The 14,655-nt window shown below is 41.9% G+C and overlaps 1 protein-coding gene across 1 annotated transcript in view; it reads left to right on the plus strand.

Annotated features, from left to right (window-relative positions):
- Positions 1-893: 893 nt before the first annotated feature.
- The window catches only part of RGS22 (regulator of G protein signaling 22), a 147,388-nt gene continuing 133,626 nt past the window's right edge, over positions 894-14,655 (plus strand). The window contains 3 exon segments of the mRNA XM_049772955.1: positions 894-928; positions 2,689-2,788; positions 4,532-4,594. Coding sequence (XP_049628912.1) covers positions 894-928; positions 2,689-2,788; positions 4,532-4,594 — 198 coding nt within the window.

Raw genomic sequence — 14,655 nt, forward strand, 5'->3', positions numbered from 1 at the left:
TTTCCAAGAATGTTTTGATTTCCTTTTTGATTTAATCTATGACCCAAAGGTTGTTCAGTAGTAAGTTGTTTAATCTCCAGGTGTTAAAGTCTTTCTTCTGTATTCCTTTGTAGTTCACATCTAATTTCAGTGCCTTGTGATCAGCCAAGGTAGTCTGCAGGATTTCTATCCTTTTGCTTTTATGGAGATATGTTTTATGGGTCAGCATGTGGTCCATCCTGGAGAATGACCCATGCACATTGGAGAAGAATGTGTACCAGGTTTCTGGGGATGAAATGTCCTATATATGTCTACTAGTCCACTTTCTTCCATTTGTCTTTTCAGAGCTAGTATAGTTTTGTTGACTTTCAGTCTGGTTGACCTATCAAGGGGTGACAGGGCAGTATTGAGGTCTCCCACAATTATTGTGTTTCTATTAATATTCTTTTTTAGATTTGTCAACAATTGTATTAATTACCTTTGCTGGTCCCTCATTGGGTGCATATATGTTTAAGGAGTGTTCTTTCTACTATCATCTTGGAAACCTCAGACAGAAGGTCCCACAGCAGCTTCTTGGCACCATGCTACACTCAGCAGCTCAGTGAACTCAACATCAGAAGCCTGATCTCAGTGTCATTCATGGGCAGTATCTTGGGAACAGTGGCTCAGGAATCAGCATTTCCATGGGAGCAAGTTTCATCTAAGGAGCCTCCCGCAGGACAGGGTTACCCCAAAACCTGGGTTCACTATCTTGAGCATGTTGAAATTTTCCATCTCTCCCTCTCTGAGCCTATTTGGGGGTTTGAAGAGGTCTACAGATGGTTTTTCCACTGGATCTGTTGAATACTAACTGTACCTCATTGTCTGCCATTGCACCCCACCTCCCCAAGCTGGTGAGATGTGTAAGACCAGTGATGGACTTGCTTAAGGAGGAGAAACAAAGAACTCAGTGAGCTTCAGGGAAAAAGTGACGAGAGTTTCATTCTAATATGAATTATTTTGGAAAGAGACTTTACCCTCTGCTCTGACTGTTGACCTCCAGTGCACCACTTGAGGACTCTGCAGGAGAAATTCAATGAATGGCTTTGGTTTCATGTCTGAATGGTTTGAGGGGAAGTTGGAAACTTGGATTATTTTTCTACTTCTGCCATTACCTAACTGACAACTTTTACTATGTTTTGCTTTCCTGTCTTGCTCGATCCATACATCACTCTATGCAATTCTCTTTCATGTGTGTTTGTGTGTGTGTGTGTTGTTGTTGTTGTGTTGTGTTTCTAAATCAAGAGACTGAAGTATAGATATAGAATGGAATTCAAATGCTTTTTCTCTTCCCACTTTTGATGCTTTTCTTCTTATGATCAGATAATACCTTTAGGATTGTCAAAGTTCATGGTGTAACTTTCTTAGGGCACATCTTTTCTTCTTTGGCTTGTGTCTGTATTTATCTTATTCTTCTTATTTATTTGTGGGGGTCACACCTGGTGGCACTCAGGGGATACTCCTGGCTCTGCACTCAGAAATCAATCCTGGCTTGGGGGGCCATATAAGATGTTGGGAGATCGAACCTGCATTCGTCCTGGGTCAGCCACTTGCAAGGCAAATGCCCTATCACTGTGCTTCCACTTTGGCCCCTTATTTTCCTTATTTTGAAGGTTGTCTTGACTTGCTTCTTAAAGACTTGTGAAGTGGGTCCAGAACAATAGTATGGCAGGAAGGGTGTTTGCCTTGTATGTGGCCAAATTGATATGGGCATATGGTACCCCAAATCTGCCAGGAGTGATTACTGAGCACAGAGCCAGGAGTAACTCTGAGTACCACCTGGTGTGGTCCAAAAAACAAAAACATAACTGTGAAGAGTTAGTGGTTGATCTGATGATGAGGTTGCAACAAAATAACTTTGTCTACATATGTCTACATATGAATATTGGGCCTATATGTAAATAAATTGGGCCGAACATATATATACATATATATACACACATATATATACATATATATACACACATATATATATACATATATATATATAAAACACAATTAGCAGGTACATGTGTGTTATTTTGCTTAACTTAAAAAAACTTGGAGATTTTGGGACTGCAAATGGAAAAGCTGAGCTTATTTCACAGAGGGCACACTTGTGCTACATAAAAAAGTTGGTTTCCAGAGTATGTGCAGTTCTGAAAAAAAAAATACTTCTCTCTTTCCTGCCATCTCTTGGCAGAGTTTGGCTTAGAGAACTTGCAGTCAGACTCCTGAAATGATGTCATGGAGGAATTGATTATGATTCATTTTTACCCAGGATTGTATACTATTAGCCATCAGCAGTATTTTTGGTTCTTTGGAAGCTGTACAATCCAAATAGAACAACTCTTTTTGGGGGAGTGTGTGGGGTGCCTAGGATTGAAGCCAGAGCCTCTCACAGGTGAGGTGTGTGCTCTACCACTAAGCCACACCCTGACTTCTTACTCATTTAAGTGTGGGACTAGGTTATGAAGACTTAACTAAGTAATGAAGAGAAGAACAAGGCCTTTAAACTTCTTTTGGGCTGCTATCTCTGGCAATTGCCGTACCCACTGTACTATTTCTCAAGTGCCCCATGTATTTAAACTTTTCTTAGAGAATGTTTAATTAAAAGCTTTGTCAACTCCTCAGTGATCAGGAAATGTGTTTTGCCTCTAAAGTGATATTGCAGCCTGTCTTCTGTTGCAGACCCATCTTCCTGCCCTCAGATTCCACAAAACTCCACATGGTAGAAATTGAGATAGAATTGAAGAAGAGCAAAGCAGATGGCCGAGAGATAGCGCAGTGGGTAAGGCCTTGCCTATGGCCAACTTGATCCCTGGCACCAAATATGGTCTCTTGGGTGCTACCAGTAATGGGTCTTTGAGCACAGCTGTGTGTGAGCTCTTGAAAAACAAAACCTCGGGGGCTGGAGAGATAGCATGGAGGTAGGGTGTTTGCCTTGCATGCAGAAGGACAGTGGTTTGAATCCCGGCATCCCATATGGTCCCCCGAGCCTGCCAGGAGCAATTTCTGAGTGTAGAGCCAGAAGTAACACCTGAGCGCTGCCAGTGTGACCCAAAAACCAAAAACCATAAACAAAAACAAACCAAAACCTCACTTTTGGGACTGGAATGATAGTATAGTTGGTAGGTCACTTGTCTTGCATATAGCCAGCATGAGTTCACAGCCCCATACCCCATATGGTTCCCTGAGCCCTACCAAGAGTGAGCCCTGAGCATGACTGGCTATGACTACAAAGTAGGGGGAAAAACACCCTAAACTGAAAAACAGAAAGTTAATTTTAAAAGGCAATGTGTGTGTGTGTGTGTGTGTGTGTGTGTGTGATTAATGAGAGTCTCTTCACAGACTATCACCAAATGTGCTCTGCTTAATTAGATAATTAAATGAACTTGAGTACACTTATGAAACCCTCCATTTACATTGGCTGTTTTCATCAATTCAGGACTTAGAAGCACTAAATGCTTTACTCATGATTTTCAAATAGTTCAGATTTTTAAACAAGTTTCTGAATTAAAGTGTTATGGCTGATTGCTAATAACTGTATGACAATATTACAGTGATTTCAAGAAATTACCCTGAAAATTGATTTTCCAAACTATGTGTTAATATAATTTTATATCTTCCTTATACTTCAATACTCTTAGCGCAATTTTTTTTCTAAAAAATTGGCCAGTAGGGGAAGAAAATATTCAGCCATATGGAAATAATAGCATTGTGTCATATTGTCAACTTTCACATTAGATTTGTAAAATTGAAACATAATTATGGATAACAAAATAAATGCATGGACCATATATACCAGCGCATGCCATGGTATATGCCTTTGACACAATGGAAACAATTACTAATAAAAGGTGTTTCATTTGGAAGAGAGAATTGTTTCTTGGCCATGATCTCCTAGTTTGCCAATTTAAAAAGTGACTCTTATGGTGGATGAGTTTGTCAAGGGAGTAAGCGTATCCAGCTTCTCTGTCTACAATGCAGGCTCAGTCAAATTTCTTTATGAAGAAGGTGATCAGGATGCAGATCCCCAAACTTGCAAGCTGGTGGGGTGCAGGGTGGTGTCCCCAGTAGAGCAATATTTCTCCACTTATCATTTTTTCCCCATTGGGCCGTTTAAAGAAACTTACATTCTGGGTTTCATTTTACCCCTGGACACAGGTTCTGACCCTTTTGGCTTGGATTTTCTTCTTTTATGAGGACATACATGGAAAAGTTACCCTGCAGAGCATGGGTTGGGTCCTGTGATGTCTCTGTTAGGATTTTTCATGTGCTATTTTATGGCTGAGCACAGAAGCTCAGTCTCCTAAGAGTTAGTTTTACTCCATTGTCTTTTTTTTTTTTTCCTGGCCAGAGGTTGTAGCCATGAGCTCTGTTTATAGTGAGTATTCCCAGTTGACCAACTGAAAATGATGTGAAAATCGACCTCATAATCTATTAGTGTCAGAACGAGAGAATATTATTGGCCTCTAATAACACATAGTTTAGTCTAAGCATAAACGTTGTATTTTTAAATTTTCTTTTACAGGAAGATTCTTTGGCAACAGATGGTTTCCTTGTGGATTACTTTAATGAATTCTTAAGTCTGCCTGTGAGTATATTCTGTTTTCTTGAATATATTTCCAAAGCAACATATTGTAATCACTGAATTATCTTGTGCGATAAACTCATCAGGGTGAATTGAATATAATCATTAGAACTCTTTAGATAAAAAAAAATCTGTGTACATGTATTAACAATTTGTACTTGAATCATGGTTAAGACCCTACTTGAAGAAAACTGATTTTTCTAACCATCAAACACATTCTTTTGATGCTTTGTATCCAATTGGATCCAGTTGTATCTGGCACCATGTCAGGCTTTGAAAAAAAAAAACATGATAAGGATGGGAAATGAAAAAAAGATTTAGAGCTAAATTTTATGCCTCTGGGCCATTATTGTCATCCACTTGGACAGATATGAAAGTAGCTTGTGCGTAAAGCAACTAAACTTTCACAGCAAGAAGGTAGAAGATGTATGTGTGTGTCAAAGAATAGATTTTCAATTTTTGTGATTATGAGTAGCAGTGAAGGATCAGGGTGGGTGTGGGGAGCAAAAAGCATTTGTCCTGTATGGAGACAGAGTTAACCAGAGATGTCAGATAAAGGAAAATTTGATAGCGAAAGGTTTCCATGGCTGTTATGAAAACAGGAAACTTTTCCTCATGAAAAGTCTTAGAAGGAGAATATGTGGAATAGGTGTTAAGGAAGTAGATCATAAATGTGGAATCTTTTCCAGTGCAAACGTAAAACATGTCTTTTGAGGAAAATGTGTTGGAGATCCTTGTATCTCTACTGTATTGGTATATACGCACATGTGCTTGTTTCCTGATATTTTCTGTTTTCCAAAGGAATCTGTTGCTCTTGCCCTGATTGGCGCATCTCATGTCTGGGATGCGTATGAGAATGGGGAAGGCACAAGATCCTTCCCCAAATAGGTGGCTTGGTAGGATTCTGTAGGGGGCCTTGCTGGTCTTACTCTTTAGAGATGCTTGGCCTTTTGTACTCTACTCAAAAACCCAGATTGTTTCTTGAAGCCTCTGCATTCTCCAGTCTTTCCCCCTCCTAAGAAAAAAGTACATTTTGGGTAAAGTTTTCATGGAAAATAGCTGTATTGGGTTTGATTTCGATGTTCCAAGATTTTTATCTTATTTGTTGCTCACTGTGGGTGATCCTGTAGATTAGTGCTTGCCAAAGTGGGCAGTACCCACTGGGGTGCAGTTGGGGGGGATTTCTTTCTGTTTGTTCCCTTAAAGAAGGAAAATAATTTCTTTTCCTCTTGGAAATTTAGGAGGCACGGAGTGAATTATTTTTCTTTTTCAAAAAGGGGGCAGTAGGCCAAATAACTTGAGGGAATGAATCCCTTTGAGACTTCATCTTGCTTCAAGAAAACAAGTATCCCTGCCTAATATTCTTGTCTTCTCTCTTGTCCTCTTCTTTTCCTTCCATTTCTTTTCTTTTCTTTTTTCTTTTCTTTTCTTTTCTTTTCCTTCCTCCCTCCCTATTTTTCTTTCCTTCCTTTTTTCCTTCCTTCCTTCTTTCCTTCCTTCCTTCCTTCCTTCCTTCTTTCCTTCCTTCCTTCCTTCCTTCCTTCTTTCCTTCCTTCTTTCTTTCTTTCTTTCTTTTTCTTTCTCTCTTTCTTTCTTTCTTTCTTTCTTTCTTTCTTTCTTTCTTTCTTTCTTTCTTTCTTTCTTTCTTTCTTTCTTTCTTTCTTTCTTTATTTCTTTTTTCATTTCAAAAGTCATTATAGAAGATAGAGAATAAGAGTACAGAAAATGAACTCCAAAATGTAGGAAAACTGCCACATTCCTACCCCCAGCCAGAATAACTGCAGCCTGCTTGTTTTCCCTCAGGTTCAGCGGAATGACAGAGGTTGGTTTTCTGGAACTGCTCTGTGTGGTCCTGTCTTCATCCTGCCACACTTTATCCCTGGGCTATGACTCCTTCCTGCATCCTTTGACCCACTGGACCAGCGTCCCCTCTTCCCATCACTCCATATCTTTCTGTCTTGATACACACACACCATCAGCCCCTTTCAGTTACTCAGATTTGATGCCACCAGAAGAGAAAAGGAGAAATGTGTGTCCAGAGTCTGGGGATCAGGTAGCTGAGGAACGTTGGGTTGTCACATCACAAGAAACTCTGGCAATTTCTCAAATAAATTAGCCAAGGCTTGGTTACTCACACATCTGAGAGTGAGAAGCCATGCTGGGGGTTTACTAAGAGTAATAATGCCAGACAAATCTATCTTTTGGTTAATCATAAAAAATGGTATTTTAAGAAAACATAAATTTAGCTCTATGATTTCATGAAGTAATAATCATGCTGATGGCAAGAGTAATAAAAAGTTATGTCATGTTACTTCCTGCTCCAAATCCTGCCTACTGGCTTCTCTTTTCAATCCAAACAGCATTCAGGATCTTATAGAGTCTGGCTCTTGCCAGGCATCTGGTAATCTTTAGTTCCCTCCTCCTCTTCCTCTTAATAATTCTTTGCCAGCCCCACCAGACTTCTTCACATTTCCCAGACAGACAAACTCCCCCAAATCTCCTGGTCTCTGAGCCTGAAGAGCTGCATGTCACCTTGTCCCTAGTTTCAGTCATCTTGCCCCTGATTTCAGTCACTTTTACTCCAAAAGCTTTTACCTTCCCTGTTAGCCCTCACCAAAAACAATCAACCCCACATTCACTCCACATAGGCCACTTCCTTAAAAACCCTTACTTATCATTAGCTATGAAATTAGTTTTCCAACATTTGAACAAGCTCACTCACCATAGCTAGTCGGGGCTGACCCTTAATAGCCCAGAGCCTGGAGATCACATTCCTAAGTGTGGAGTTCCAGATCCTTTACTGTTGGGCCTCTACCTCACCTTTCTAGCCTTTTCTCTAGCTGGACAATTTTTGCACCCCTCCCCCATTACCTTGCCTTCTGCTTCTCTTCCCACCCCCAATCTAGCCTGTTTTCACCAACATGGTGTGTAATTTCCCTGTGCCCTGCCATGCTTACCAACAGGAAAGCAATAGAAGTGAGTTCCACCACAGCATGTTTACGCTAAAACTTAGTCACACATAACCTCCCCCACATGACTTCATTCTACCATTTTTCTCCTGGGAAGACCATGCAATGCTCTTGCAAGACTCTGGTGTAAGATTAAGATTCCTTCCTTTTCCCTTTCCCTCACTTGACCATGGTGTCTTCTATTGTAAAGTGTGAGGACTGTCACCCTGTTGTCTGGTTGTTGGATAGTTTATCTTCAGCACCACACAAACTGCTCTTGGACTTGATGTTAAAGACAGTGTTTTGTCAGAGATTTGGCCAGAATCTTGAAAGTGAGCCAGTGTTTTCCAATTTAAGGCCACTAAGCTGGGAAGTGACATCGTCCATCATGGTCTATATGGCTTCCAGTTTACCCTTTTATTCCACAGTGTATAAACCTAGTAAGAAAAGACTTGCACTGGTCATTTGGACAGTAGAATGAGCTCTTTTGTTTAGGGTGGTCCAAAAAAAAATGGCTAAAACCAAGCTTATGTATTGTGGGCCAGGGATTTGGACTACACCAGGCTGTGTTCAGGACTTATTCCTCACTCTGTGATCAGGGATCGCTCCTAGTGGTACTCAGGTAATCGTATGAGGAGCCAGTGATGGAACTGAAGTTGACCATGTGCAAGGTAAGTACCTTGCCTGCTATACTATCCCCCTGGCTCCAAGTCGATGTATTTTAAGGTGATGTCATAGAAGAGAATTAAGAATACAGAAGAGGGCCTGGAGAGATAGTACAGTGGCGTTTGCCTTGCAAGCAGCCGATCCAGGACCAAAGGTGGTTGGTTTGAATCTCGGTGTCCCATATGGTCCCCCGTGCCTGCCAGGAGCTATTTCTGAGCAGACAGCCAGGAGTAACCCCTGAGCAACGCTGGGTGTGGCCCAAAAACAAAAACAAACAAACAAACAAAATACAAAAGAATGTGGAATATAGGAAAATGTAAAATCAGTAGATAATTGAGTAAAAAAACATCAATAAATGTTTTTAGGGGGTATCAGGTTGACTTATCAGACCACAGAGTTGCCCTCCTGAATCAGAGAGATAGTACAGGAGGTAGGGCACTTGTTTTTCATGTGTCAGAGGCAGCCATGACTTTAGTTTGACACTCTAGTATGACATATAATATCCAGAGCATTTTCAGAGATCAGAGAAAGCCAGGAATAGCCCCTCTGCACACTGCTAGTTGTGTCCCCACCATTCCCCCCAAAATGAGTTGTTCTGCCAAGTAGATCCAGAGAAACTTACTTAGCCCTTGAACATTATAAATTATATCAGAGGAGGAAGGGTCATGCAGCGCAGGGGTTGAATCTGACTTGGAATGACGACTCCAAGTGTTGGAAGATCTGATAGAGAAGAGGAAGAGATGCTGTGAAACTGAAGGTAGTACCAGGCAATGTTTAGGAGGAAATGGATTTTTTTTTCTCACTAAGAAAGAGTAGATTTGAAGTACTGTGATGAGAGGAATTCATGTACAGACAGGAAAGAATCCTTCATGAAGTATTTTGTGGGAGCTGTTTGGACCCACTCCTTTTCTGTTGTTTTGTTTTATTGGTCCATTTTGTTTTGGGGACATGCCTGCATTCAGAGATATCTCCAGGCAGTGGTTGGTAAACCATATAGGATGCTGGGGATTGAACCCAGATTGGCATCAGGCAAGGCAAGTAGGGATATCCCTACTATCTCTCAGGCCCCTGATCCCTTCTTTCTTATTTGGTTCAGGAACCATGTGGCAGGTTTCCTTGGGCCAGGAGAATGTCTTGTGCCTTTCAGAAAGTACACTGAGGGGGATTCTCTTTTGATGTCTATTCATCCTACAGATAAATGTTCATACCAATCTCCTCTCTTTGTCATGTCTGAGCCCCTTATGCCCCTCAACAATCTGATCCCGAGAGCATAGAAAGATACAGAACCTGCCTGATCATGAAAGATCCTTAGACCCTCCACTCCTGGGCTTTGTCCACGTCTATAGTGACATCATGGCCTTGGTCACCTAACTGGACTATGTCTGCAATGGGCTTAGGATTCAGACCTCTTCATTCCTCCATTTTTTTTTCATTTTGCCCTCCCACCCAGGGGGGCCTCACTGAATGCTGCAGACATGGAGGGCTGGCGGCGGCCTCTCTATTCTTTTCTGATGAGGGGAATCCAGGACAGTTGCTGCTATTACAAATGATTATGGCCCATTCCAAAACCGTGCTTTCATAACTTTGCTCCCTTTGTTCTTGTGCCAGGCTCACATTCAGATATTGTTTTCATTTGGTGTCTGGGAGGTTTTGTGCATGTGTGTGTGTGTGTGTGTGTGTGTGTGTGTGTGTGTGTGTGTGTGTGTGCGCGTGTATGAGAGAGTTTGTTCCTGTCAACTCTTTATGAACAAGTGTTTGCTTATTAAATTTTCTTTTGTACTATAGTGTGAAAACATTTCTCCCCACCTCCTTTTGGTCTTGTTTGGTGTGTTTTATGCTCAGTGACTGTTGGGGGGTTGAACTGATGAGCCCACATACAGATTTAGGTTGGTCCTTGGTGGGTGGCTTGGAATGTTTGTGACATTTATGGTTTGCAGAAGCTGAAGGGGTGGCCTGTTGTCTACCCTCGTGCAGGCTAGGTATGGCATATGTTTGCCAGACAGAGCTTAGCTATGTGCCTTTGGAATTTTACAGCAACCCCCTTTTTATCCTCCTTTTTTTTTCTTTATGAACTGATTCTCTATACTTCCCCCCCTTTTAATCTGTAAACAATTATAATTTCTTATAGCTTTATGAAGGAGTTATATGTTAACAGGATTTGTGGGGAAGGGGAAAGAGAGAAATAGAGGGAGAGAAGAAAAGTGGGGACACATGAGAGATAGAAAAAAAGCCTGGATTTGGGAAATGAGTGGATAAAGGGGAAGGGTGCTTTAGGGTTATCTTATCTCTGCTTGAGTTTACCTGGGCACACTGATTTGTTTTGTTTGAGGCTCACACCTACTGGTGGTACTCAGGAGTTACTCTTGACTCTGTGCTCAAGGTCACTCCTGTTTGATTCCTGGAAAATGATATGAAGTTCTGGGATTTAAACCAGGGTCAGCCAGGTGCAGAGCAAGCACCTTCACCCTGTCCTATCTCAGTGGCCCCAGAGACTAATTTTTGGAGGTGTTAGTGGGCCTTTGAGGGGCTTGAGGGGGCCTCATGACTCAGATGGAAGAACAACACTTACATGACACAATGCAACACATTTTATTGACTCTGGATGCTTTCTGTGGATTTCACATGGCCCAGCGTTCCCACCATCCAGTTAGCGAATATGTTCAGTAAATAGCTCATGGTTAAACATCTAAAATGACAATAAAATTTAGATAAAAGAAAGTTGTTATGAGTAAGTGCCTTGTTGCGGTCAGCTGGTTTTCATTCAGGGTCCAGGATGCATGTTTAAAGCACAGCTTTGGCGCTCAATTAGTAGAGACAGAGTTGGAGCAGAGATGAACATGTATTAAATTAACCTAGTCATTAGTTTTTAATTTAAATACTGTTCAGCTAAATAATTTGGCAGCTGGTGTGTTTCAGTGGTGCTGGGCTGGCGGTTTTAGCACGCCACTAATTATTCACAGGTTTGGGGGTGTGTTTTCTTTTTTTGTTGTTGTTCCTTTCCCTCCTCTTTTCAAAGAAATGTGGAACCAGCAATTTATTGTGGTAAGAATATTTTCATGCACTTGCTTTTTCTGTGAAAATATTTTTCGCACATGGATGACTGGTCCTACAAAGTTAGCTTTCATCACCTTCAGGAAGATTTCTTGCAGAACACTTGGAACAGGAGACACCCTGGAAAGGAGAACATAAAGTTGGGCATTGAGTGTGAGGTTCCATTTTTCTTTATTTTTTTAAACTTTATTGATTAATTGATTGGTGGTTGGGCCACACCCAGTGGCGCTCAGGGGTCACTCCTAGCTTTGCACTCAGAAATCGGGGGCCTTATGGGAGCCAGGAATTAAACTGGTCCCTCCCAGATTGGCCACATGTAAGGCAAAAGCCCTATTTCTATGTCCACTTTTCTTGAAGAGGATGGAGTTGGAAATTCAGTCTCCTTCAGTTAGAAGCTGAGAGATTTCTCATAAGTCTGGTGGTTAAATTCCTTGCATCATTCATCTCTCTCTCTCTGCTTACTCCCCACTTCTGTCTTATGTTGCCATTTATTCTCTTTAAGTAGACAGCAGTACTTGAGGTAACAATCGCAGAGCAGGACAGGCTCTTTCATGCCGGGACATAGATGGCACCACCATGTGATTCTGTATCTGAAGACCCCAAAGTGGTGGCCAGAAGTCGAAGACATGAGCTTTGGGGGTGGGTCACCTGGATTCTGTCCTTCCCCAGCTCAACACCCTTTCATGGTTCCCCATTTGCTACAGAGGTCAGCTGCAACTAATAGACCCTGGGACTTAAAAATGAATGGAGCTCAGAGAGAGGCCAGTCCATATAGCTCCCTACCCTGACCCCAAACATTCTGAAGACAGGGAGGAAAACTGCCTTTCCCTCATTGCACTCTATCTTTCTGCCTCCCACCTGCAGCACCTCATGCTGGTTTTGTAAACCCTGAGCTTTAAACAACCACCCCACCCCCACATCTCATCTGGTCATCCACTGAAACATCCATAACCACCCCCCCCTCCCCAAATGCTGGAATAGTCCTTACAGGAGTCAACTCTCTTTGGAGGCAGAATACTGATGTATTCTGTGGGGATGTTCGAGGATTTTTTGGGTCCCTTTCGATTCGGCTTTCTTCTTCCATGCTAGTGATAGAGAGCCCATTCTCTGCAGCCTCAGTGAATTTACATCTCTTGCTTCTCATTGTGTGGGTGTCCGCCCTCCAGCACCCCTCCACATTCCTGAGGCTAGAGCCCTGCTGGGGGCTCTGGGAAGGGTGCTCTGATGGGCTCCAAGTGCAGTAGGAAGTCTCTTGTCATGTAAGAAGAAATCAGTACATGCACTGAATGAGAGTAGAGATAAGATGCAGGGGAGTTGGGTGACCCTAAGTAGGGACCTTGGGAGCAGTACTGGAGTAATGGATGGTCTAAAGGAGAAGGCCAGGGACTGGAGAAAAGGTTCGAGAGAGCTAAGTGCTTTGCTTATACTTCTTGTGCAAGGTGGGGAGGGAAGCTGTAGATTGAACCTGGTTGGCCATGTGCAAGGCAAACACACCATCCTCACTGTGCATCATTCAGCCCCATGCTGACACTTCTTTCTATTCGCCATGTTTCCTGTCCACTCCTGAAGTGTTTCCTCAAGCCCCGTGTCCTAAAGTACAGGAATAAGCTATATGCAGCGATCCAGGTTTAACCCTGGGTGCTTTGCAGGCAACCCGCACTGTGGTTGTGACCGCTGGATTTATCTGGAGTATCCGTCAATCTTTGTTGCCTTGTCCTCATAAGGAAGGAAGAAAGAGTGTGGACTGTGACCTGCAGAAAAAGAAGCCATATTCTGTTCTCCTTCCTCTCCTCTCCTCTCTGGACACTGCATGGTGCCTGGATAATTTAAAAGTTCTGTTGGGCCATAATCAACAATTGGGAGAAGTGTTGACTCCATTTTCCACCACTTCCATACTCTTGGAATCAGAAGTCTCAAGCTCACAGCTTCCCCCCCCCTCCTTTTCTTTCTCTCTCTTTCTTTCTTTCTTTCTTTCTTTCTTTCTTTCTTTCTTTCTTTCTTTCTTTCTTTCTTTCTTTCTTTCTTTCTTTCTTTCTTTCTTTCTTTCTTTCTTTCTTTCTTTCTTTCTTTCTTTCTTTCTTTCTTTTTCTTTCTTTCTTTCTTTCTTTCTTTCTTTCTTTCTTTCTTTCTTTCTTTCTTTCTTTCTTTCTTTCTTTCTTTCTTTCTTTCTTTCTTTCTTTCTTTCTTTCTTTCTTTCTTTCTTTCTTTCTTTTTCTTTCTTTCTTTCTTTCTTTCTTTCTTTCTTCCTTCCTTCCTTCCTTCCTTCCTTCCTTCCTTCCTTTCTTTCTTTCTTTCTTTCTTTCTTTCTTTCTTTCTTTCTTTCTTTCTTTCTTTCTTTCTTTCTTTCTTTCTTTCTTCCTTCCTTCCTTCCTTCTTCCTTTCTTTCTTTCTTTCTTTCCTTCCTTCCTTCCTTCCTTCCTTCCTTCCTTCCTTCCTTTCTTTCTTTCTTTCTTTCTTTCTTTCTTTCTTTCTTTCTTTCTTTCTTTCTTTCTTTCTTTCTTTCTTTCTTTCTTTCTTTCTTTCTTTCTTTCTTTCTTTCTTTCCTTTCTTTCCTTTCTTTCTTTCTTTCTTTCTTTCTTTCTTCTTTCTTTCTTTCTTTCTTTCTTTCTTTCTTTCTTTCTTTCTTTCTTTCTTTCTTTCTTTCTTTCTTTCTTTCTTTCTTTCTTTCTTTCTTTCTTTCTTTCTTTCTTTCTTCCTTCCTTCCTTCCTTCTTGCCTCCACCTCCCTCCCTCCCTCCTTCCCTCCCTCCCTCCCTTCCTTCCTCCCTCCCTTCCTTCCTTCCTTCCCTCCTTCCTTCCTTCCTCTCTCCCTCTCTCCCTTCTTTCCTTCTTCCTTCCTTCCTCTCTTCCTCTCTCCCTTCTTTCCTCCTTCCCTCCCCCTCCCTCCTTCCCTCCCTCCCTCCCTCCCTCCCTTCCTTCCTTCCTTCCTTCCTTCCTTCCTTCCTTCCTTCCTTCCTTCCTTCCTTCCTTCCTCCCTTCCTTCCTTTCTTCCTCCCTCCCTTCCTTTCTTCCTTCCTCCCTCTCCTTTTTTATTTAGCTGAGATCAAAAGGGTAGGGAAGAAGTCCATGTATGCATACTCAAGAGAGAAACGGGCCTCTCCAGGGTGGTAGAAGCAAAGTGGAAGAGAGATAAGCAAGTGAGATTCATGTGCAAGGGAGAACACAGGTTTGGGAAGCCAGTCTGACTTCTAACCTTGTTTTTTGTCTCTCAGCTTGCAATAACTGCACAGGCTTTAATTTATTTTCATGCGGTGCCAGGGCTGGAACCAGTGTGTCACATATGCAGAGCATGTGCTCTGCCGCCAAGCTCTGCCTGTAGCCCTCTTGCCCAAGTCAACTCCAACAGAGAGACATCCTCAAATTTATAAACTGTAAAGAGTTTAACATATCATCCAGCTGT

This window comes from Suncus etruscus, chromosome 5 (genome assembly GCF_024139225.1).
Source record: "Suncus etruscus isolate mSunEtr1 chromosome 5, mSunEtr1.pri.cur, whole genome shotgun sequence".
Taxonomy (NCBI): Eukaryota; Metazoa; Chordata; class Mammalia; order Eulipotyphla; family Soricidae; genus Suncus; species Suncus etruscus.